Source organism: Schistocerca gregaria, chromosome 5 (assembly GCF_023897955.1).
Source record: "Schistocerca gregaria isolate iqSchGreg1 chromosome 5, iqSchGreg1.2, whole genome shotgun sequence".
NCBI classification, from domain to species: domain Eukaryota; kingdom Metazoa; phylum Arthropoda; class Insecta; order Orthoptera; family Acrididae; genus Schistocerca; species Schistocerca gregaria.
This window is the reverse complement of record NC_064924.1, coordinates 99,481,605-99,508,368: the sequence shown is the minus strand read 5'-3', so window position 1 is coordinate 99,508,368 and position 26,764 is coordinate 99,481,605. Positions and strand designations below refer to the sequence as shown.

The following is a 26,764-nucleotide window of genomic DNA, read 5'->3' as shown; positions in this document are numbered from 1 at the left end:
AATTTCCAACGAGCCCAAAGAAAAATCTCTGATAAAGAAACTACAAAACCTGAAAAGTACTGGAATAATTTTTATTTTTTATGTTTTTGGGACGTTTTTATGTTCTTATTATTACATGTATAACTACAAAAAATACAGTAATAAGTGATGTTAGAGTGCAGGGTGTTTGAGCTTTCATAGAATTAACACTGTCACGTAGTATTATGTTCATTTAGTGCAGTTTTTTTGTTTAAAAGAGTTTTTTCGTAAAAATAAACTTTAAAATTTATTTGAATTTTGTCGTGTGGTATTAATGTAACCTTTTACATAAAAAACTAAACTGTTTCACTGAAATTGCTGAACACAATTTTTACGGTATTTAAGTATAGCGATCTGTCAGACTGCACGTGGGACAGAGTGTGACAAAAAAATTACCTGGCAAGCTAAGGGTCAAAACATAAGAACTGACTTTATTCTGTTATATGTGTGGTATCTGTTCTTTCGAACATGTCCTAAATAACAGACACAACATTTGTAGTAATAATATCTGTACACTTAAGGAATTTCGTGATATCTTCAGTGTTGACGCACCCTAGGACCGAAGTCTGCTCAGAATCATGGTAAGTTCTGCGAGCAGGTAGTGCTGTGGCTGGTCAGATGGATGATTTGCGGGGGGGGGGGGGGGGGGGGGGGGGGGGGGGGGGGACCAAACAGCGAGGTCATCGGTCCCACTAGATCCGGGAAGGATGGGGAAGGAAATTCGCCGTGTCCTTTCACAGGAGCCATCCCGGCATTTGCCTGAAGCGATATAGGGGACTCACGGACAACCTACAGGGTGTTTCAAAAATGACCGGTATATTTGAACCGGCAATACAAACTAAACGAGCAGCCATAGAAATACACCGTTTGTTGCAGTATTCTTGGGACAACAGTACATTTTCAGGCAGACAAACTTTCGAAATTACAGTAGTCGCAATTGTCAACAACAGATGGCGCTGCGGTCTGGGAAACTCTATAGTACGATATTTTCCACATATCCACCATGCGTAGCAATAATATGGCGTAGTCTCTGAATGAAATTACCCGAAACCTTTGACAACGTGTCTGGCGGAATGGCTTCACGTGCAGATGAGATGTACTGCTTTAGCTGTTCAATTGTTTCTGGATTCTGGCGGTACACCTGGTCTTTCAAGTGTCCCCACAGAAAGAAGTCACAGGGGTTCATGTCTGGCGAATAGGGAGGCCAATCCACGCCGCCTCCTGTATGTTTCGGATAGCCCAAAGCAATCACACGATCATCGAAATATTCATTCAGGAAATTAAAGACGTCGGCCGTGCAATGTGGCCGGGCACCATCTTGCATAAACCACGAGGTGTTCGCAGTGTCGTCTAAGGCAGTTTGTACCGCCACAAATTCACGAAGAATGTCCAGATAGCGTGATGCAGTAATCGTTTCGGATCTGAAAAATGGACCAATGATTCCTTTGGAAGAAATGGCGGCCCAGACCAGTACTTTTTGAGGATGCAGGGACGATGGGACTGCAACATGGGGCTTTTCGGTTCCCCATATGCGCCAGTTCTGTTTATTGACGAAGCCGTCCAGGTAAAAATAAGCTTCGTCAGTAAACCAAATGCTGCCCACATGCATATCGCCGTCATCAATCCTGTGCACTATATCGTTAGCGAATTTCTCTCATGCAGCAATGATAGCGGCGCTGAGGCGTTGCCGCGTTTGAATTTTGTATGGATAGAGGTGTAAACACTGGCGCACGAGACGATACGTGGACGTTGGCGTCATTTGGACCGCAGCTGCAACACGGCGAACGGAAACCAGAGGCTGCTGTTGGATCACCTGCTGCACTAGCTGCGCGTTGCCCTCTGTGGTTGCCGTACGCGGTCGCCCTACCTTTCCAGCACGTTCATCCGTCACGTTCCCAGTCCGTTGAAATTTTTCAAACAGATCCTTTATTGTATCGCTTTTCGGTCCTTTGGTTACATTAAACCTCCGTTGAAAACTTGGTCTTGTTGCAACAACACTGTGTTCTAGGCGGTGGAATTCCAACACCAGAAAAATCCTCTGTTCTAAGGAATAAACCATGTTGTCCACAGCACACTTGCACGTTGTGAACAGCACACGCTTACAGCAGAAAGACGTCGCACAGAATGGCGCACCCACAGACTGCGTTGTCTTCTATATCTTTCGCATCACTTGCAGCGCCATCTGTTGTTGAAAATTGTAACTACTGTAATTTCGAAAGTCTGTCCGCCTGAATATGTACTGGTGTCCCAAGCATATTGCAACAAACGGTGTATTTCTACCGCTGCTCGTTTAGTTTTTATTGCCGTTTAAAATATACCGGCCATTTTTGAAACACCCTGTAAGTAGGGATAGCCGGACGCGGGTTTCAACCGTCGTCCTCCCGACTGCGAATCCAGTGCTCTAACCACTGCGCTACCTGGCTCGGTAAGCATTGTGGGCAAGAGTCGGTACGTAAGAAGAGCGCGGCAAGTTTGGAATTTGAATTGGGTAGCCGTTAAGGCGACCGCTCATCTAGAGCTGGAAATCTGGGTTCGAGTCCCAGTCAGGCAGAAATTTTCACTTGCCGTCATCGAATTATTCCAATGCGGCTGATTTGGTACTTCTCTTTGACTTTATTCTCTTTATCGCGAAATGTTCGAGGCTGGCCACGTAAACTGATCGCCTTCTCCTTTCACCTCGCGTAATTACGATCCCAGCCGCTCGACTCGCCCGTCAGCCCCTATAACGGCCGAAGTCCACTCTTCCGGCGTTCAGAGTTGTTCGGGAGCGATTTGGCCACGAGTCGAGTTGTCTGAGCACTTCCGCCGGCGGCCTTTGTTGCGGTCGCGTAGCGAGCGTTTCGCGACCCCGCTTTTGTCCGTCCTCCCCACGCGGGCGGCTCCAGTCGCAGGATTGCAGTTGCGCTGAGATCAGGCGGCGCGCCGGCGCATTGTTCGCGCGGTCCTTGCGCTGACTCTCCCCTCCCGCTCATCTAGTCAAGAAAATAAAAGAGGCCTGCCCGCTACTCTCTGCCCGCCGAGGGGAGCCCGCATTGTGCCAAAGCCATCACTGCGGCCTCGAGGATACTCTCGCGGGGTGGAGAAGGGGGGAGGGGGTGGGCAGTGCCGGCGCTTTACGCAAGAACGAGAAATACCAATAGCCCGGAAAAGGCACTTGGAATTCCGTCAGCCGGCCTGGATAAACGTTGTCATTTTGTAATGAAGCTGGGTGAGAAAGTCGTTCCATACCGGTGAGTGCGGCAGTGTGCAGATTAATAGGGACAAGCTCATATTTTATAAGGAATTGAAGTCAGTTAACTGTAACCAATTTTATTATCCCAATTGTTAAACTCTTGGCGGGATATTGTTGCCTTGACTATGAACAACTACTGAACAACTATAGTAGGTGCGCTCCAGTTGAGCTGAGTGCTTGTATGTGTAGCAACAGTGTTGGTTATTTCTGTGTTCGTGACAGGAAAACTTTGTGTATCTGTTAAAATGGACATTTCTCCTAAAACTCTGTATGTCCGTCTTTTCAGAAATGGTTGTGGGTCTCGGCTGTTCAGTACAGAATGTCTAATCAAACACCTTTCAATATTCTAATTTCCAAAGTGTTATTTTATTGGGCTACCAGTTTCGGCGATTTATTACGCCATCTTCAGGCTCCATGACTGACGTGTCGGAAGAATCCAACCTCGGTTCCAGCCCAAATTAGGGACCAGCATTTAGAGACTGATATCTGTAGAGTTCTGCTCGATACAGCGACCACTTCAAACATCACGATGTTTGAAGTTTTCGCTGTATCATATGAACAACGTCAGGTATTCAGCGATCATTGTGAAGGCCACGAAGCCGGCCGTTGTGGCCGAGCGGTTCTAGGCGCTTCAGTCTGAACCGCACGACCGCTACGGTCGCAGGTTCGAATCCTGTCTCGGGCGTGGATGTGCCCCCCCCCCTCCCCTCCAACTTCAATTTGCATATAAGTAATTACTGTTTTATCCGTCGGCTGACGTTAACGTCACCACGCAAACGGCTGTGTTTGGAGCAGTAATGCCATGACTGTGAATATTGGACTCCCAATGAATGGCACCGCTTTGAGCTCAACGATGAATCAAGGTTCTGTGATACCTCACATGACCGTTGTTAGTGAATACGGCAGCGACTTAGGGAGAGGTCAAATCCATCCGTTATTAAGGAAAGGCACAGTGGTGTTATTATTGGAGTAGTGATGCGGAGAGCCATCGCGTATCAGATCAAGACAGGTAGTGACTAAGGAAACACTGACGACACAACTGGATGTCATGGACATCTTGCGTCCTCAAGTGTTACATCTCATGCGATAGTATCATGGTGCCATTTTTCAGCACGACAATGCTCGGCCACACACGATACGTATCTGAAACAACTTCTCAAACTGTGGAGTTTCATTTCGTCTTCTCCTTCCCTTTTTAGTGCTTCAAGTTTTTTTGCCATTCACTGTATATAAACGACCTAGCGGATATTATTACTTCGATGAGGTTCGCCGTGGATGACGCTGTTGTATAGATACGAGTCGCAATACTAGAAAATTGTGTCTAAACTCAGGAGGATCTGCTTTGATACAGGGACTGGCGGATGCCCCTCAGCGTTAACAAAGGCTACGAATGGCGTATAACTACGCGGATAGACTCATTACTGTACGTCGGACCTGCTTAATCCAGCTCGCGCTTTTCTCACGTGAAATTCTTCAAAGCCATGGGTCAAGGCATTCAGAAAGATGGAGTGAATGAAACTTTCACTCAGTAGCGGAGTGTGTGCTTATATGAAACTTCCTGGTGGATTAAAACTGCGTGCAGTATCGACTGTCGGCAGAGCACTTGCCCACGAAAGGCAAAGGTCCCGATCCAGCACACAGTTTTAATGTGCCAGAAAGTTTGAGACAGATGAAGTATTCATTAGCTTCCGAAGAAATACGAACCGGATTCGTTTGGAAAAAGTCAAAAATCACTCCGAAACGTGACCGCACGCCAGAAAATGTGGCTTGGGTTCATCAGAGAATGCTTCGAAGTCCTACCAAATCAAACCGTCGCCGGTCGCAAGAAGCCGGCATTTCACGTAGATCATGTTGACGAAATACTCCACCTGGACCTGCACATGCAACTGTCTAGCTGAGCGTCTGCTGTTCATGCTTTAAAACCAGCAGATGCTCCTCAGCGTCTCCAATATTGTGAGTGGCTGTTCACTGAGATGACAATGAATGGCTCGGACTTGTGGATCTGTTCTTTATGACAGATGAAGTCTGGTTTCTACTGGGTGGCTAAGTCAACTCACAGAATCACGGGCTGTGGGCAGCAGAAATCCGTATACCTTCCACGAAACACCATTGTATGATCAGAAGATTGGGATTTGGTGTGTAGTGTCTGCACGCCGCATTACTGATCCCACCTTCTTTCATCAGACAGTGACTGCGGCGCATTAGATTGCCAACATTTTGAAACCATTTCTGGAAGTGTCAACAGAGGAGGAAAATGCCTACAGATACTTCCAACAGGATGGAGCAACAGCCCATGAAGCCGGCCGAACCTGGAGCATATTTACACAATCTTCCCGGCTGACAGAAGTGCTAGCAGATGTCAGTATAGTAGCAGCCCTAGCTGGTCACCCAGGTCACCTGTTCTGCAGTGTGCGATCACTTTGTGCGGGGAGCTCTCAGGTCTAAGGTGTACTGCGACAAGAAGTACAGCTGAACATTTTGGGTGAGACGGCAGCAATTCCAACAGTCTAGCTTCGATCTGCTTTCAGCAGCTTGCTGATCAAGACTCAGAAGCGGCAAGAGACGATTGGTGGTGATTTTGAAGATCTGCTAAAGTCAGGTTAGTACCGTATTTCCTTTCCTGTGGTGTGTTTCATTCTACCTTGAAACTCCGTCCTCCGGCCACTTTTATTTCCCCTACCTTCGTAAATATATACACTACTGTCCATTAAAATTGCTACACCACGAATATGACGTGCTACAGACGCGAAATTTAACCGACAGGAAGAAGATGCTGTGATATGCAAATGAATAGCTTTTCAGAACATTCACACCAGGATGGCGCCGGTGGCGACAACTAACTTGCTCACATATAGAAAGTTTCCAACCGATTTCTCATACACAAACAGGATTTCTCATACTCAAACAGCAGTTGACCGTCGTTGCCTGGTAAAACGTTGTTGTGATGCCTCTTGTAAGGAGAAGACATGCGTACCATTACGTTTCCGATCTTGATAAAGGTCGGGTTGTAGCCTATCGCGATTGCGGTTTATCGTATCGCCACATTGCTGCTCGCGTTGGTCGAGATCCAATGACTCTGAGCAGAATATGGAATCGGTGGGTTCAGGAGGGTAATACGAAACACCGTGCTGGATCCCAACGGCCCCGTATCACTAGCAGTCGAGATGACAGGCATCTTTCCCGCATGACTGTAACGGATCGTGCAGCCACGTCTCGATCTCTGAGTCAAGAGATGGGGACGTTTGCAAGACAACAAACATCTGCACGAACAGTTCGACGACGTTTGCAGCGCCATGGACTACCAGCTTGGACACCATGGCGGCGATTACGCTTGACGCTGCGTCACAGACAGGAGCGCCTGCGATGGTGTACTCAACGACTAACCTGGGTGCACGAATGGCCAAACGTCATTTTTTTTCGGATGAATTCAGGTTCTGTGTACAGCACCATGACAGTCGCATCTATGTTTGGCGACATCGCGGTGAACGCACTTTGCAAGCTTGTATTCGTCATCACCATACTGGCGTATTACCCGGCATGATGGTATGGGGTGCCATTGGTTACACGTCTCGGTCACGTCTCTTGTTCGCATTGACGGAACTTTGAACAGTGGACGTTACATTTCAGATATGTTACGACTCGTGGCTCTACCATTCATTCGACCCCTGCGAAACCCTACATTTCAGCAAGATAATGCACGACCGCATGTTGCAGGTTCTGTACGTGCCTTTCTGGATACGGAAAATGTTCGGTTGCTGCCCTGGCCAGCACATTCTCCAGATCTCTCACCAACTGAAAACGTCTGGTCAATGGTGGCAGAGCAACTGGCTCGTCACAATACGCCAGTCACTACTCTTGATAAACTGTGGTATCGTGTTGAAGCTGCGTGGGCAGCTGTACCTGTACACGCCATCCAAGCTCTGTTTTACTCAGTGCCCAGGCGTATCAAGGCCGTTATTACGGCCAGAGGTGGTTGTTCTGGGAACTGATTTCTCAGGATCCAAGCACCCAAATTGCGTGAAAATTTATTCACATGTGAGTTTTAGTATAATATATTTGTCCAATGAATATCCGTTTATCTTCTGCATTTCTCCTTGAGTAGCAATTTTAATGGACAGTAGTCCATAAGAATAAGCGCTTAAGAATTAAAGGAAATTGTCGAAATATGTCATACTCATGAAACCAGAAACAACATTCACAATGATGGCAGAAATTCATTTTATTTACAAGCAATAACCAAACGCAGTGCAACTGCAGTGTAACAGTCCTGAAGTTAATACAGGCGCTTTTGTACTATCTCCAAAGGTGAGCCTTTATAAGACATTGTTAGCGTTTGCTTTCTCTTAATAGACTTTCAGGACACAAAGTCGAAGAACTGTTATGAAATTTAACGAAGTACGAAAATAAAACAGTTGTTACGTGTAGTAATGGAAACGTAGAAAGGTATAGAGAACGGAAGGAAAAAGATGACAGAAAAGAAAGTTAGGTCTGACCGCTGTGTGCAGTTACCGCAGTCGTTTGTAGAATCGAGCGACACGTCCCGCCCGAATAGACAAGCCACGCCGTCTTCCTAGAACTGTAGCTCTGCAGTGGCGCTCTAGTAATTCCAGGCTTGCGGAGACGAGGTCAGCGTTTAGTGCCGGGAAGCCCGCTTACTCCACACCGCGCGTTCGATAGACGCCGACTGTGTCGCCCCTTGCTAGCTTCACTTGTTTCACCACTTCCCGCAATGACTTAAGGAAAACTGCAGAACACACACTCCCGTCTCCAAGCGTCTCCACCAAACTCAGCACGAAGCTATAATTCCTAACACACAAAAGCATCTAGTCTGTGCTAACGGCTCTTCCATTGACCACATCTTTCAAAGATTCTTCTCAATTCTCACTTTACAGGAGTGCTTTTATTCTCGTCATACACTACTGGCATTAAAATTGTTACACCAAGAAGAAATGCAGATGATAAACGGGTATTCATTGGACAAACATATTATACTAGAACTGACTTGTGATTTCATTTTCACGCAATTTGGGTGCTTGGATCCTGAGAAATCAGTACCCAGAACAACCACCTCTGGCCGTAATAACGGCCTTGATGAGTCGAACACAGCTTGGATGGCGTGCACAGGTACAGCTGCCCATGCAGCTTCAACACGATACCACAGTTCATCAAGAGTAGTGACTGGCGTATTGTGACGAGCCAGTTGCTCGGCCACCATTGACAAGATGTTTTCAATTGGTGAGAGATCTGGAGAATGTGCTGGCCAGGGCAGCTGTCGAACATTTTCTCTATCCAGAATGGCCCGTACAGGACCTGCAACGTGCGGTCGTGCATTATCCTGCTCAAATGTAGGGTTTCGCAGGGATCGAATGAATGGTAGAGCCACGGGTCGTAACACATCTGAAATGTGATGTCCACTGTTCAAAGTGCCGTCAATGCGAACAAGAGACGTGACCGAGACATGTAACCAATGTCAGCCCATACCATCACGCCGGGTGATACGCCAGTATGTCGATGACGAATACACGCTTCCAATGTGCGTTCACCGCGTTATCGCCAAACACGGATACGACCATCATGATGCTGTAAACAGAACCTGGATTCATCCGAAAAAATGACGTTTTGCCCTTCGTGCACCCAGGTTCGTCGTTGAGTACACCATTGCAGGCGCTCCTGTCTGTGATGCAGCGTCAAAGGTAACCTCAGCCATGGTCTCCGAGTTGATAGTCCATGCTGCTGCAAACCTCGTCGAACTTCGTGTAGATGGTTGTCGTCTTGCAAACGTCCCCATCTGTTGACTCAGGGATAGAGACGTCAGTGCACGATCCGTTACAGCCATGCGGATAAAATGCCTGTCATCTCGACTGCTAGTGATACGAGGCTGTTGGGATCCAGCACGGCGTTCCGCTTTACCCTCCTGAACCCACCGATTCTATGTTCTGCTGACAGTCATTGGATGTCGACCAACGCGGCAAGCAATGTCGCGATACGATAAACCGCAATCGCGATAGGCTACAATGCGACCTTTATCAAAGTCGGAAACGTGATGGTGCGTCACACGAGGCATCACAACAACGTTTCACCAGCCAACGCCGGTGAACTGCTGTTTGTGTATGAGAAATCGGTTGGAAACTTTCCTCATGTCAGCACGTTGTAGGTGTCGCCACCGGCGCCAACCTCGTGTGAACGCTTTGAAAAGCTAATCATTTGCATATCACAGCATCTTCTTCCTGTCGGTTAAATTTCGCGTCTGTAGCAGGTCATCTTCGTGGTGTAGCAATTTTAATGGCCAGTAGTGTATTTGCGCTGCTCACAGAGGAGTTTTTCCGGGGCCGGATGTTCCGCACCATTCATTCGTTCGAGTTCACTGGTTTCTTTTTGTCTTGAGAGTTTTTGATACAGTTGCATACGAAAAGCTTCAGAAATTATCGCACCTGTGTGTGCTACAGAGCGATGAGAAATGCGGGCAAATTGTTTAAAATGTGCTGTCGTGTTTGGGAAGTGTTGCAGCTGGCAGCGCACAGAGCGAGACTACTCACTCGCTCCCACAATATGCGACGCTACATACGCGTTAACGACACCACAGCCTCATTCGCCACTTCACGTCAAATAGCGTCGTACCCTGGGATAAAACTACCCGCAGAGCAACACCAAGTCTACATCGACTTCTACATCTATACAGATACTCCGCCACCCACTGTACGGTGCGTGGAGGAGGGTACTCTTTACCACTACTTGTCATTTCCTTTCCTGTTCCACTCGCAAATAGAGCGAGGGAAAAACGGTTGCTACGTGCCTCCATATGAGCCCTAATTTCTCGAATATTATCTTCATGCTGCTTACGGTCAGTGCATGATGGCACCAGTAGAATTGTTCGACAGTCAGCTTCAAATGCCGGTTGTCTAAAATTTCCCAGTAGTGTTTCTCGGAGAGAAAGGGATTCCCATTTGAGTCCCTGAAGCATCTCCGTAACACTTGCGTGTTGTTCGGACCTACCGGTAACACATGTAGCCGCTCGCCGCTGAATCGCTTCGATGTCTTCCTTCAATCCGACCTGATATGGATCCCAAACAGTCGAGTAGTACTCGAGAAAAGGTCACACCAGCATCCTGTATACGGACTCCTTTACACGTGAACCGGTCTTTCCTAAAACTCTCCCAATAAAACTGAGCCTTCCCTACCGCAGTTCTCACTTGCTCCTTTAATTTCATATCGCTTTGCAACGTTACGTCCAGTTATTTAACCGACTTGACTGTGCAAAGCTGTACACTAGTAATACTGTACCCCAACGTTACAGGTTTGTTCTTCCTACTCATCCGCATTAACATTTTTCTCCATTCAGAAGTAGCTGTCATTCATCACACCAATTGGAAACTTTGTCTAAGTCGTCTTGCATCTTCCTACAACCACTCAACTTCGTCAACTTACCGTACACCATGGCATCATCAACAAACGACCGCATATTGCCGGCCACTCTGGTCACCAAATCATTTATGCATACAGAGAATAATGGCGGTCCTCTCACACTTCCCTGGGGCACTGTTGACGATACCCTTGTCTCTGACGAACACTCGCCTTAGAGGGCAACATACTGGGTTCTATTACTTAGGACGTCTTCGAGCCACTCACATATCTGTGAACTTATTCCTTGCGCTCGTACCTCAGTTAACAGCCTGCAATGGAGCACCGTGTCAAATGCTTTCCAGGAGTCCAGGAACATGGAATCTGCCTGCTGCTCCACAGTATATCATGTGAGAAAACGGCAAGATGAGTTTTGCACGAGCGATGCTTTCTAACACCATCCTGATTCATGAACATAAGCATCTCAATCATACGAAGTTGATCGTCGGTAAAGCAGATGCCACACTGAGATTCATTGGAAGAATCCTAAAGAAATGCAATCCGAAAACAATGGAAGTAGGTTACTGAACGCTTGTTTGCCCACTACCTGACTATTGCTCACCAGTGTGGGATCCGTACCAGATAGGGTTGATAGAAGAGATAGAGAAAATCCAACGGAGAGCAGCGCGCTTCGTTACAGGATCATTTAGTAATCGCGAAAGCGTTACGGAGATGATAGATAAACTCCAGTGGAAGACTCTGCAGGGGAGACGCTCACTAGCTCGGTACGGTCTTTTGTTGAAGTTTCGAGAACGTACCGTCACCGAGGAGTCAAGCAGTATATGGTTCCCTCCTAAGTATATCTGGCGAAGAGACCAAGAGGATAAAATCAGAGAGACTAGAGCCCACACAGAGGCATACCGACAATCCTTCTTTCCACGAACAATACGAGACTGGAATATAAGGGAGAATCGATAGAGGTACTGAAGGTACCCTCCGCCACACACAATAACGTGGCTTGCGGAGTATGGATGTAGATGTAGAAGAAAGTTTACTATACTCGAATTGAGAATATGTTCAAGGATTCTGCAGGACGCAGAAGTTAGAGACATTGGTCTGTAATTTTGTGGGTCCACTCTTTTAAACTACCTATATACTGGAGCCACCTCCGCTTTTTTTCCAGTCGCCTCAGACTTCGTGCTGTGCGGGAGATTCACGATAAATGCAAGCTAGGTAAGGGGCCAGTGCCGTAGAGTAATCTCTGTAAAATGGAATTGGGGTTCCACCCGGACCTGGTGATTTATTTCCTTTTAAATCTTTCAGTTGTTTGTGTACGCCAGGGACGCCTATGACTATGGCGTCCACACGGGAGTCCGTGCGCTCGTCAAACGACGGTGTGTCTGTACGCTACTCCTGTGTGAACGATTTCTTGAACGTGTTGTAATCCTTACAACTCAAACACCGGCTGAGTTCTGGTTGACAAGCTATGCTGCAAGCTTGGACTATAGTTCGTGTTCGAATGGATTTCTCTTACAGCTGGCCGGCCTGTGCGCCGAGCGGTTCTAGGCGCTTCAGTCTGGAACCGCGCGACCGCTACGGTCGCAGGTTCGAATCCTGCCGCGGGCATGGATGTGTGTGATGTCCTTAGGTTAGGTTAGGTTTACGTAGTTCCAAGTTCTAGGGGACTGATGACCTCAGATGTTAAGTCCCATAGTGCTCAGAGCCATTTGAACCATTTGAATCTTACAGAGGGACAGTACGAACTTCCTCTCACCAATGTAATTTATACTGAGGATGTGGAGGGCACGACGAAGACTTCCATATACGTAAACAGTAAGACGCAACTCTCCACCGTTTTCGAGAAAATCGAGTTTGAATATTTTAAACGTATTTTTTAGTCCTACTTTGTATACTCATTTCTATTAAAGGAGACTAGCGAGTAAGCACTTAGTTTCGCAAGAGCTAGGTCTCTGGTTCGAATCTCTTCGATGGTACTTTTTTTATTCCTGTGTAATTTCTAATAACAGTTTATTGTGACTAAGCAAATTATCAGTATCTAATAAATCATGTATTCTTTTCATCTTCTTTACCCTTTTCATACATGTGGATACCATGAGTAACACACTAAAAAATGGCTCTGAGCACTATGGGACTAGGTCATCAGTCCCCTAGAACTTAGAACTGCTTAAACCTAACTAACCTAAGGACATCACACACATCCATGCCCGAGGCATGATTCGAACCTGCGACCGTAGCGGTCGCGCTGCTCCAGACTGTAGCGCCTAGAACCGCTCGTCCACTTCGGGCGGCCAGTAACACACTAGATATGTGCTAACAGGGCCAGTAAAACATGAAGAGTAACTAGTACTCTAGCACCGACAGCATCGCCCTGACACATCCTGATTGCTACCGCCATACAGAAGCGCACTTCTCACTACCTGCTGCAGTCCTGGTTGTTCTTCCTGTTGCATGTTACTGGTGATACATATCGACTAAATGAACGTCTACTAGACTAATTTGAGACCGCTGTATCGAATGGGCACATAAAATATTGCTTTAAAAACAATTTTTTGGTAACGACAAAGAAACCGTCACTTTACGGTGGTATGGAGCGTGGCATGAAACAGCTACACACGCAAAAACATAAACTGAAAAATCTGCCGAAACGCTAGAGAAAATACTCTTCAACACTCTTATGAGAAACATCGGGTTTACTACCCAACGATACTTTCAAGTTCGAAAAGTTGCTTCATTTAAACGTTCCAGTTCTAATTACGACTCTGAAGCAACGGCAATTACGACGTCGCACTTGTCAGTGGTCAGTACCCGACATTAGTTGTTTCTTGTATGGATACAATTAACATCGAATTCCTAATGTCTAATTTACCTCCTAAGGTAGTTAAAATGCTAGAAAGAGAAAAGAAATGTTCTTGGCTAGCACGCAACAGTAACAATTAGTTCTAAGGTAAGTTGTAACTTAAAGGATATTTCTGGAAATTTCAATGAATTACGAGAAACAGTCAACTGAAGGAAGAGAATAAGATAAATACGATTTTGTCGGAGATCAGGCTGACATATGCTGATTTTGAATGTTTCGTATGTGTTTAAACAAGTTGTGTAGTATTAATATAGTATTTTACGCTAAACTGATTAACATACTTTTTCTGGCCACTACGTTCTGCATGTTCTTCCCTTAATAACGGAACACCTGATCGACGTAAAAATTTGGATTGTTCGTTGCCGTCCCGTATTAGGATGTCGTAGAAGTTGACGGCCCTGGAGGTGACTACGCGTAAAAGAGATGAATTAAATAATTTTAAAACTGAAAACGACGACCTGAAAACCAGAAACAACGTTCCAATGGCAGAAATTCATTCTACTGCTGCCTAAGCCGAAATAACCTGATCTACAAACATGGCAGTCAGTAAATTAAAAATTTCTGCAGCATTTACCATTGGAATGTGAGGAGGAATTAAGTATCCCAGTTCCATTTAAAAGCTATCAGTTAAACATTATCTCTTTTGTTACACTGTGCCAACATTAATTTCAGCGTGTGCTGTTACGTCAGAACGATTTTTTGAACAACAAAGGGGTAGAGATTTGGTGCTCAGATGCCTATATACCAGCTGACGCCTGGCGACCGAGTGAACAGGGGCTTTCGCCTCAGATTTTAGTATTTCAGTATAGTTATGACTGCGGTTATTATTAGGAATGCATACGTGTTCTGCATGGATGCCCAGCACTTGTACTGAAACGTCAGACAAGAAGAGATGGAAGCATCTAACGTTAATGAAGTGTTTATGTTACGGAAACATAGTAGAGCGCCGGCCGCGGTGGTCTAGCGGTTCTAAGCGCTCAGTCCGGAGCCGCGCGACTGCTACGGTCGCAGGTTAGAATCCTGCCTCGGGCATGGATGTGTGTGATGTCCTTAGGTTAGTTAGGTTTAAGTAGTTCTAAGTTCTAGGGGACTGATGACCATAGATGTTAAGTCCCATAGTGCTCAGAGCCATTTGAACCATTTGAACTATAGTAGAGAAGCTTCGGAAAAGCCTTGGTGTGTTACAACCCAGTGCATATGCTGCTTCATAACAGTTGCAACAGAGCTGTGCACCGAAAGATAATTATCAGAGTAATTAAATGGATTCACATTGGAACTTATGTTTTAGAACAAAAATCATTAACAAGATGGCGGTAAGCTCAGATTCTGTCTATAGGAAAATGAAAGAGAACTTTTGGAGAAAAGAGTAGCAACTTTATGAAGAGCTCAGATTTCAAGTCAGTATTATGCGAAGAACGGAGAATTAATAGGTGTTGTACAATGAAATGCTCCTGAAGACAATATTACGGATAGCAGGAGGAAACAGGTGAAGATGAGATGGAAGATGCGATCCTGCAAGACGAATTAGATGGAACACTGAAAGACGTAAGATAAAACAGGACACCTGGAACAGACGACCGTCCTTCAAATTTATTTCGGTCTTTGAAAGAGCAATCCATGAACAAACTATTCCGTCTGATATCTAAGACATAAGAGACAGGTAAAATGCCCTCAGACTTAAAGAAGAATGTAATAATGCAATTTCGTCGTATGATGACATGATGGAGACCGTGGTTGTTGTTTGAAGACAAATGTTGATGGTGTTAGGACAGCAACCATCCACAAATTTACTTTCAGTTCCTTTATTCAAAGGGCTCCGTTACCGCTTTCGAATCGTTGTGATTCATCCTCAGACGGTTTACACGCTTTCTTTATGACATGTTGTGTGTTTTTTACAGATTAATTTTCCTAAAATATAAATAATCCATAATTATAAACACGCCACACAGATGGTTGTGTTAGAGATTTTCGTTGCATGTGACTTACGTGAAACGTCGGTTTATAATTAATTTAAAAATATCAACTCAAAAATTCAATGTTTCTGTACTAGTGCAAAAAGATATTACAGTTGCGTAAATGAATATGTAATCCTTTCTAAACATAGGACATCATCGTCAAATGTTACGATATATTATAGCATCTGTGATACTCATATGTTTGTAAGCTCTTTGTATGTATCAAAACATGTGGTGCGTGGCAAAAATCTTCTCAGTGACGTATCTAAAGTGTTTAGTGAGAACCGTTTACGTGTGGAACAAAAAGAATGCAGTGGGAATGCATTTACATCTGTTGGACGAATGTTATGGAAACAAACACTCCAAACTGACGTTTCACATAACTCACATGCAACGAAAATCTGTAACGCAACCATTTGTGTGTGGCGTGTTTATAATTATGTATTATTTATATTTTGGGAAAATTAATCTGTAAAAAGCACACAAGATGTCATAAAGATAGCGTGTAAACCGTCTGAGGATGAATCACAACGATTCGAAACCGGTAACGGTGCCCTTTGAATGAAGGAACTGAAAGTAAATTTGTGGCTGGTTGCTGTCCTAACACCATCAACGAATGTAATAATTCCGATTTTAAAGAGGGAATTTACTGACAAGTGTGGCGTTCATGCTCGTTAATCCACTCCCTCATTGTCCGCACTCACGTTACCGCTAGCACACTTCTCTTTGTAGACTCTCATAGCGAACAATGTTCAGCTGCCCCTGCCAATGGGTTTTATGCAATCCATAACGCCTTCCAATACCACGCACCAAATTTCCATATTCTCTCGCTCGTTACACACAAGCTATTAGACTTACAGAAAAAATGAAGAGGGAATATTTGTAGTAAATTTAATGTAGTTAAATTTTGTACTGGAATAAGTTTTCGCGAGAGGCCCGCAGTTTTCGAATTATTCAAGAAAAACGCACAAAAGTGAGCTACAAACGCGTTTTTCTTGAATAATTCGAAAACAGTGGCTCCAGTAAAAATGTGTTCCAGTACAAAATTTCACTACGTTAAATTTCCTACAAAAATGTCCCGTCCACTCTTTTCTGTAGGACTAACAGTTTGCATTTAGCAAGCAAGAGAATATAAAAATCACGCATGTGATTTTTGAAGGCGTTGTGGGTTGCATAAAAACCATCAGTAGGGGCAGTTGAATCATTCTGTTTAGCCGATACTGGAAGGATAGTAAAAGAGCATATTACAAAGAACAACTGTGACAAACATTTAAAACAAAGTGTGAAATCTGCCATAGTGGTGCAACAGGAGAACTGGGATCAGGATATAAATGTTTAAAGTCATACAAATACTAGAAAATGAATGTAAGATTCCTGCAAGAAAAGAGTAAGAAGCGACTCAGATCTCCAAGAATGAAAGTAATGTCAGACAGATGACATCTATAGGATTCATGGCTTCCTGTCGTCATGGAAGTAAGTACCCAGCTGGGTAGTATCAGGAAGACAGCTCTGCAGATGATGATAATATTTAGGTAAACAGTCCCCCATCTCTTTCACTACCTGTCCAAACACTATGGCCAACTAATAGATAAAATGAAGTCTGGGGCGTACAACTCGCGACTGTGATTCTAACCTGTGTGAAGGTAGAGTGGAACCTGTGATTCGCCACGGCAATAGGAAGGGGAGGGAGGCGAGATCATCGCCCAGGCGATGTACTTGGGCAACGTGACACTTTTTTATAGACACACTGCTGTGTAGACTGCGTTTCTTGCTCGGATAAGGGGCTTTTTGCAACCGGCATACAGATATACTGAAAATTTCTTTCGTGTCTAGCAGTGTAGCACAGTGTGCTGTAGTTTTTTTCTTTATTGTTATTTTCAAACCTGTTTACAGGCAGGCCAGATACGAATGAAGGCAGTGTGAGAGAAAAAAATACGGTGGACATGTAAACAGAGACAAACACTTTTTAAAATACATGGAGCCGTTCACGGGCGTAGAGTCCAAGTTAAAAGTTGTTCAGACACTTGGACACAGACACAGACGAAAATTGTCACACGTGTACGTAGGTGCACAAAACAAATTACACTGAACCACTTAAGCACAAAACGACGGCACACACAGAAAACCACAAGGCGTCGATCTCCGGCGCGCGAATGTTCACTAACCGTGTACGAGTCCGGGGACCTGCCAAGAGAGGAGGAGGGGGGGAGGGTTGGAAGAGGGAGAGGGAGAAGGGGAGGGGAGAAACGATGCCATGGGCGGGGGAGATGGGGGGAAGGGAAAACAGGGGGGAGCCCGGGGGGAAGAGGGGTGGAGGAAGGGGACAGGGGAAAAGGGAAGGAGGGTGCCAAGAGGAGAGCACACAGGAAGTGGGGGTGGGGAGGATCAAAGTTGATAGGAGGGGTAGATGGAGGGGAGGAGGACATCATCAGGGAGGTGGAGCTGATGGAAGCCACCTTGGGAGAGGGTAAGGAGGGTGGAGAGATGGAGACCGGGTGGGACGTGGGAATACAGGCGTTGCAGCATGCGGGGATGGGAGCGGATGGGCGAGACAAGCGGATGGGGAGGGTCGAGTTTGTGGGAGGTGTACAGGATCCGCGTGGGGGAGGGGAGACGGATGCGATAGGCGAGGCGGAGAGCATGGCGTTCAAGGATTTGAAGGGATTTATAAAAGGTAGGGGGGGGGTGGAGATCCAGGCCGGATGGGCGTAGCAAAGGATAGGGCGGATAAGGGATTTAAAGGTGTGGAGGATGGTAGAGGGGTCCAGACCCCACGTACGCCCCGAAAGGAGTTTGAGGAGACGGAGTCGGGAGTGTGCCTTGGCTTGGATTGTCCGGAGATGTGGGGTCTAGGAGAGGCGATGGTCGAGGGTGACGCCAAGGTACTTGAGGGTGGGAGTGAGGGCGATAGGACGGCCATAGATAGTGAGATAGAAATCAAGGAGGCGGAAGGAAGGGGTGGTTTTGCCTACAATGATCGCCTGGGTTTTAGAGGGGTTGTGCTGTAGCCTGTGGCCCTTATTACTAGGAATTAGTTTTGGTATATGTGGAAACGTTGAAAAAAATGGTCAGCCACTTTCTGTATCATTTTATTTTGCCTTCACCAGCGTAAGGTTCGCTTGCCCAGCTTCAGGTTTTGAATTGGTGAAGCCAAGGAATAAGAAACTAAAAATCTATCAGGAGTGTCTTGGGTTCTGCAGAAATATCAGTACATTCTGTTGCGAGAGGTATACAGCCAGTACCGTGAGAGGCCGCCACCACTGGGCATAATCACTCTCCTGGTTTCTCGGAAGTCCCTGCAGCACACTCCAGATGGCGCTCACAAACGCGGACCGCTTCCTGCTACATCCTTCAGCAATTCGTGTATGTCTGCCGATAGCCTAGTCAACCAATAGAAACACTGTCAACTGCGCATTACATTGCTTATGTCTTTTGGTGGTGAACCTTGAAATCCTCCCAACAACAGGCACCAATACACAATGCGCCGTCGACACTTAGACACTGGCATAACAGAGGATGGGGTGCATCAAGGATTTGTAGGTGTGAAGGATGGTGGAAGGATGCAGACCCCACGTCCAGCCGATCAGAACATAAATTTTCGCGTGATAAAAGCTCCTTCTGGTGTAGCATAACACTTTCGGCAACTGGTTGAAACAGCTTTAAATTATCTCTGTGTATGCATATCTATTTTTTTTTTACTTTTACGAGGATGTGCTGAAAAGTAATGCCTCCGAATTTTTTTATGTGAGAACTCTTAAAACTTTTTAAACAAAAGAAAGATTATTAACATTCAACATCTTTATTAGTCATGTCTACATATTCGCAGCCGTGAGCCGCTAGATGGCTCCGAATTGTAGCGTGACATTTTGGTGTGTAGTGTATCTACGACATTGGGCGACAAACAGCGTGCTGTAATCAACTTTCGAATTTAAAGAGTTCATCCATACAAGGAGTACCTTCTCCTTCGGCATGATAATGTACTCATTTTTATCCACACCATCATTGGCGATTCAAACCACTTTTACCGATAGACGGCCTAACATCACCCTCCCAATGGCTGATCACCAATACCAAGCTACGCCGATTTTGGAGTATGACTTTTAATTATTCAATTATCTTTATCAGAACGTCTCGTCTTTCCTTACAATGTTGCTGTCCTGACCAGTTCCATTAGTACACATTTTCAATGATTGATTTTGAACTGGAGCAGAAATACCAGGTGATCAAAAAGTCAGTAAAAATTTGAAAACTTAATAAACCACGGAATAATGTAGATAGAGAGGTAAAAATTGACACACATGTTTGGAGTGACATGGGGTTTTATTAGACAAAAAAAGTTCACAAAATGTCCGATAAATGGCGCTGGACAGCAAAACGTCAGTGACTGCGCATGACAATTGTGTGTAAAGGAGCTAGAATGAGAGAGAGAATAAGAGCTTTTACAAGGCCCTCCAGATGCTTGAACGCCATGCTCTCCGCATTGCCTTCTGTATTCGCCCTCCTTCTCCCACAAGGCTCCTGTATGAACTGATCCCCTTCCCCTGCCTCCTCCTGTTCCTCCAACATCTCCGCATCCTTTACATTGTCCACAGGCTTGATCCTCCACACCCTCTGGTATCCTCCTTCCTCTCCACCCCCACCCGTTGCTGCGCCTCTTTCGCTATATCCCTCCCTCTCTCCACCTCCACACCCTCCGTCTCCTTCATCAGGGCAATTTCCAACGCCTCCTCCTCCCAGATGACGAACTTCGCCGTGATATCTACCCTTCCTTCCAACTATAACCTGGCCTTGTTCCCCCCCCCCCCCCACTCCCCAGCGCCCCCTTTTTCCTCTTCCCTCCTTCTCCTAGAGCGGATTTTCCTCCTCCCCCCCTCCTCTGAGACCCTGCACCCCACACTTGCCTCCTTCCTTCCCACATCCCTCCCTACCTGGCCCTCTTCAGTGCGCCCCCCTCTCATCTCTCCCATCTCTTCCCCTCCCTCCCTTCTTCCGGTCTCCCTCATCTCCTAGCGCCTGGCATATCCTCTGTTTTGATCATTGTCAGTGTGCCATATCAGTGTTGTGTTTAGTGCTGTTTCTACTGTGCGTCATGAGGTGTGATTTTAATTGTGTACTGCCTTGAGGTTCGCCGTCAGTGTTATGTTGTATGCTACGCCATCCATCGATACTTTTATGCTCCAGTCATACAGTGCATTGTGTTCTTTTAATTGTCACAGTGTGTGGCTTTTTGTGTGTGCTACTTTTAAACAGTTTTTTATGTCCATTTTACAGTCACCCCGTTTTTTGTCTATTACCTTCCATGATGTTCCCCTTTTTTATATCTATATTCACTATATTCTCTCCTTTCTTATTTTTAAATGTCTTCTATTGTTTGTTCTATGTCTTTTGGCTGAAGAGCAGCGCATATGCTGCTGCCAGCCTGCCCTGATGGGGAATTGAAATACAAAAGTCGCAGCATGTTGACGTTGTCTGAAAATGCGATTTTAGTGAAGCTGTATTATCAGAATGGGGAATGTGCTAGTTCAGCGTTACGATCCTGTCGCCATAGGAAGGGGATTCGAACGGGTAGAGGTCCATTGACAAATGCAGCTGTGGCGAGAATGATTTCGAAGTTCGAAGCCACAGGTCGTTTAGACGACAGACCCCGTAGTAGCCGATCGAGCACAAGGGGTAATGCTGCTGAGACAGTTAAGGAAGAAATGGAGACTGTAGCGGGTTCGCCTATGCACGGGGAAGTCAGCGCTCGTGCAGTGGCACGTCGCACCGGCATTCCATATACAACTGTTCGGTTGGTACTGAGGCGTACCCTCCGATGTTATCCGTACAAAATCCATCGGCATCATGAACTGTTACCTGGCGATTTAGTGAAGCGGAGGGCATTTGCGGTGTGGGCGTTTCAAAAGACGGCGGAAGATGACGATTGGTTGGGTAACGTGTTGTGGACCGACGAAGCTCATTTCACGCTCCAAGGATCTGTCAATGCCCAAAACTGTGGAATTTGGGCTACCGAAAATCCTCAAACTGTTGTGGAAGCTCAATTGCACAACGAGAACGTCACGGAATGGGTTGAATTTACCACATCTACCATTATCGGGCCTTTTGTCTTCGAGGAAATGCGTGATTCTGGTTTTGTAACTGCTACCGTGACGGGTGAAAGGTACGCCGATATGTTAGAGAATCGCATCATCCCCAGCCTGGCTGATAAACACCTGCTGGAACGTACGATGTTTATGCAGGATGACGCGTGAAAGATCTCTTGCGCGCGTCGTTTGGTGATGATCGTGTGCTCAGCCGCCACTTTCATCATGCTTGGCCTCCCAGGTCTCCAGACTTCAGTACGTGCGATTATTGGCTTTGGGGTCACCTGAAGTCATAAGTGTGTCGTGATCGACCGACATCTGTAGGGATGCTGAAAGACAACATCCGACGCCAATGCCTCACCGTAACTCCGGACATGCTTTACTGTGTTGTTCACAACATTATTCCTCGACTACAGCTATTGTTGAGGAATGGTGGTGGACATATTGAGCATTTCCTGTAAAGAGCATCTTTGCTTTGTCTTACTTTGTTATGCTAATTATTGCTATCCTGATCATATGAAGCGCTATCTCTCGGACATTTTTTGAAATTTTTGTATTTTTTTGGTTCTAGTAAAGCCCCACGTCATTCCAAGCATGTGTGTCAATTTGTACCTCTCTATCTACATTATTTCGTGATTTATTCGTTTTTCAAATTTATGCTGATTTTTTGATCACCCAGTGTTATAAACTAGGCAATAAAATCCTCAGCGAGTGGTCTGATCTGGACGCCACGTGACTGCACAACCTTGTGGAGTTACTTCCTAACCGAAAGCATGAGTTTATCGAGTCCAGGGGAAGAATTACACGGCATTCAAAGTTGCTTTATAATGACTTCTCTAGGGCTGACTAATTTTTTTTTATAAACGTGGTTTACATGCAGTCGGAAGCGGTACTTTCTGCGGGTGCCTGAGCACTTTCATGATCCACTGAAAATTGTCCTACTGCGACACTGGAACTGTAGGAAGTTCACTTGCTTCATAAGACATTTCTAATTCTGACATTTGGCTCGTTTGACTTCATTTGTTATCACGCCCACGAAAGCCTCGAGTCTTAAATCGTGAAAATTTGTTGGTTCTACGTCGGGCATGTAACAAAAAGGTAATGGGGGGATGTCTAACATCACAGGCGGCTCGGCAATGAAAGCGGACATGCTCGCGTCGTTGGCGGCGAAAGTAGAGCAGAGTGGCGGCGCTGGCTGTGTGTTCTGTGTGGGCAGGCGGGCAGCCAGGCACGCGGAACGCGATGAGGCCGTTTGCATGCGGGGCGGCTGGCTGCGGCGGTATGATAGCGGCTGGCAGAGATGGAGCCGGCTGCCTGCTGCTAGCTGGTACTCACGTGCCGTTCTGCTGCACCAGACGGCTCGGCTCCACAGCGACGCTGTGTCGCTGCGGCTTGTCCTTCCGCCTCGCACCTGCAACACGCAACAGACGCACGCACTCAAAACCTCTGCTGGATCACCACTTCTCACCTTACTACATACGAGGGGGTACTGAAAACACCAGGATTATTTTCCAACAGCTGTATACACTGAAGAGCCAAAGTATCTGCTACAGGCATGCGTATTGGTATAGAGAGCAGTGTAAACAGGCAGAATACGGCACTGCGGTCGGCAACGCCTGTATAAGACAATAAGTGAAACTTGTGCACACAGTTTTAATTTGCCAGGAAGTTTCATATCAGCGGACACTCCGACTGGTTCCGGCGGGGGTTCGAGTCCCCCCCCCCCCCCCCCAACCCCCCAACACCCCCTCCCCCCGGGCATGGGTGTGTGTGTTTGTCCTTAGGATAATTTAGGTTAAATAGTGTGTAAGCTTAGGGACTGATGATCTTACCAGTTAAGTCCCACAGGATTTCACACACATGTGAGCGCACACTCCACTGCAGAGTGAAAACCTAAACATTCATGGTGGTGTCTGTTTGTACTATATCGTGTCTCCCTACCACTTTCGCGCAACGACGCTCTGAGCGTGTTTTTTAGGGAATTAACTGATTTGAACCTGGGACCTGTTGCTGGTAAGGAGACGCCAGACCACACATGACATGTAGAATTCAGAAGAGTTCAGTGAGACTAGCGATGATATAACCAAATACTTAATGATCTCAGCGTCAGCTCCACTGCACTCCCTGTAAAAGAATCTTAATACTAACTAAATTTAGTGGAAAGGGTTCAAGGCTTTCCTATTTTTAGTTAGCTGGTAAAATAACGTCGAAAAAGCAGTTAAGTTTACCATTGGAAATTTATTCTAATCACAAAACATCGTTTATAAATTGCACTACTGATAAAAGGAAATGTTTTAATACAGGATGGTAACAACCAACTGCGTTCAACAAAAATGTGAACGAATATTCCCTAAATGGGTTTCCAAGTTCTACAATCGATTGAAGGATGACCTATGCCATATCACATCTATAATCTAGGTTTCATTTAAGTTTCACAAAAGAGAAAACTATCAAAATGGTCTACAGTGACCCTCAATTATCTTTAATTACTTATTTAACTTGTAGTAAATTACAGTGGCTGATGTGGCTTCTCAATAACTATATAAAAGAAAAATCATCGCGTTTCAGATTTTTACTTCAAGTGGCAAATGTGAACACCATGAGTTTTAATTAACGATCGACACTAGTATTACGCAAAAAGGGGGTGTAACAGATGAGACTTCTGCAGTTCTGAGTGAAGCCTTATGCGCTCAAAAATGCGGCATCGCGTGCGTTCATTACCTTGTCGGTGTTTAAGCAGGCTCAGGGCGGCAGCGGCCGGCGCAGCAGCCATCCAGCTCGCCGTCTCGGAACCAACTCTCTCTTAACTTCTCCTTACTACAATTTACCGAAGTTAGTGTAAAAAAACTATCTGGCTATGTTTTCATTTGACCAATCAGGGTCTCAAAGTTAACCTTAAGCTTCGCCTACAAAAATTCTGTCTATCCAATCAGAAACGTTATACTTTTCGTGGTGGGGCAATGTTTTTAAAGTTTGCAACGTAACAGAGACGCTAAAAAGTCTCACGCTAAAACCTGCAGCTAGTGTGGTCCTTTTAGCGTTATCGTAAGATCTATACTGCTCTTCTGGAGGGCTCTATCTTTTAACATGGGCTGGGGAGCGATCCTAATGTAACAGACACGCGAAAAAGTCTCACGCTAAAACTTGCGGGTGGTAGTGGCCCTTTTTGTGTTATCGTAAGATCTATACTGCTTTTCTGGAGGGCTCTAGCTTTTAACATGGCCTGGGGGTGATCCTTGACGTACCTGAGACGCGAAAAAGACTCACGCTAAAACGTGCGGGTTGTATAGTTGTACAGGTAGGCTCGCGGCGTGGGTGCCCAGCCCCTCCCTTTTCTAGCTTAACACGGTTCTGCTCTCGGCTTCTGTCCTCGTTTCTCCCCTCGGAACTGCGTCTGCCTCACGGTGGGAAGGTACGACATGCATTTAGGCATTCTTGTGTTAGTCTGTGGTATTCCATTTGCTCACTCGTTACTCGTATTACTTTGGTTAATTTAATGTCACGATTTATTCGGAGCTATGTGACATACTACCGGATTTGCTTATCATGTCAGGGTTTTCATGTAAGGTGTTGGATTTACCTGACACCTTACAGTCCCATAAGATTTCACACACATTTGAGTGCACACTCCACTGCAGAGTGAAAACCTGATTCTGGAAACATCCCCCAGGCTGTGGCTAAGCCATGTCTCCGCATTATCCTTACTTTCAGGAGTGCTAGTTCTGCATGGTTCGCAGGAGAGCTTCTGTAAAAGTTTGGAAAGTAGGAGACGAGGTACTGGCAGAAGTAAGGCTGTGAGGACGGGCCGTGAGTAGTGCTTGGGTAGCTCAGATGGTAGAGCATTTGCCGGCGAAAGGCAAACTTCCCGAGTTCGAATCTCGGTCTGGCACACAGTTTTAATCTGCCAGAAAGTTTCATATCAGCGCACACTCCGCTGCAGCGTGAAAATCTCATTCAAGACAATAAGTGTCTGGCGCAGTTGTTAGATCGGTTACTGCTGCTACAATGGGAGGATATCAAGATTTAAGTGAGTTTGAACGTGGTGTTACAGTCGGCGAGCGAGCGATGGGACATAGCATCTCCGAGGTAGCGATGAAGAGAGGATTTTTCCCGTACGACCATTTCACGAGTGTGCTGTGGATACCAGGAATCCGGTAAAACATCAAATTTCTGACATCGCTGAGTCCGAAAAAAAATCCTGGAAGAACGGGACCAACGGCCACTGAAAAGAATCGTTCAAAGTGACAGAGGTGCAACCCTTCCGCAAATTGCTCCAGGTTTCATTGCTGGGCCATCAACGAATGTAAGCGTGCTAACCATTCAACGAAACATCATCGATATGTGCTTCCGGTTGCCGAAGGCCTGTCAACCGTTGACGACTACACAACACAAAGCTTCACGCCTCGCTTCGGCCTGTTAGCACCGACATTGGACTGTTGATGACTGGAAGCATGTTGCCTGGTCGGAAGAGTCTCGTATCAAATTGTATCGAGCGGATGGACGTGTACGGGTATGGAGAGAACCGCATGAATCCATGGACCCTGCATGTCAGCAGGGGACTGTTGAAGTTGGTGGAGGCTCTGTAGTGGTGTTGGTCGTGTGCAATTGGAGTGATATGGGACGCCAGATACGTCTAGATACGACCCTGACAAGTGACACGTACGTAAGCATCCTGTCTGATTACCTGCATACTCTCATGTCCATGGTGCATTCAGACGAACTTGGGCAATTCCAACAGGACAATGCGACATCCCACACGTCCAGAATCGCTACAGAGCGGCTCCAGGAGCACTCTTCTCTGTTTAAACACTTCCGCTAGCCATTAAAGATGAGCCGCGTGATGTAGCCGAGTGGTCTAGGGCGCCTTGCCACGGTTCGCGCGGCTCCCCTCGTTGGAGGTTCAAGTCCTCCCTTGGGTGTGGTGTGTGTCTTGTCCTTAGCATAAGTTAGTTTAAGTTAGATTAGGGACCGGTGAGATCAGAAGTTTGGTCCATTGGAACTTATCACAAATGTTTTTCCCCAGGCATGGACATTATTGAGCATATCTGGGATGGCTTGCAACGTGGTGTTCAGAAGTGATCTCAATCCCGTCGTATTCTCACGGATGTATGGAGAGTCCTTTACGATTCAAGATGTCCAGCATTACTTCAGACATTACTCGAGTCTATGCCACGTTGTGTTGCAGCACTTCTACCTGCTCACGGGGCACCTACACGATATTAGGCAGGTCTATCAGTTTTTTTAGCTGCTCAGTGTATTTTCA

The 26,764-nt window shown here is 46.0% G+C and overlaps 1 protein-coding gene across 2 annotated transcripts in view; it reads right to left on the bottom strand.

The window, feature by feature from the left end:
• LOC126272054 (SH2 domain-containing protein 3C) overlaps positions 1–26,764 on the bottom strand; it is a 950,261-nt gene that overhangs the window by 444,791 nt on the left and 478,706 nt on the right. For both annotated transcript variants that reach the window (XM_049974570.1, XM_049974571.1), the window contains exon 4: positions 22,837–22,912. In XM_049974570.1, coding sequence (XP_049830527.1) covers positions 22,837–22,912 — 76 coding nt within the window. The remainder of the gene's footprint in view (positions 1–22,836; positions 22,913–26,764) is intronic.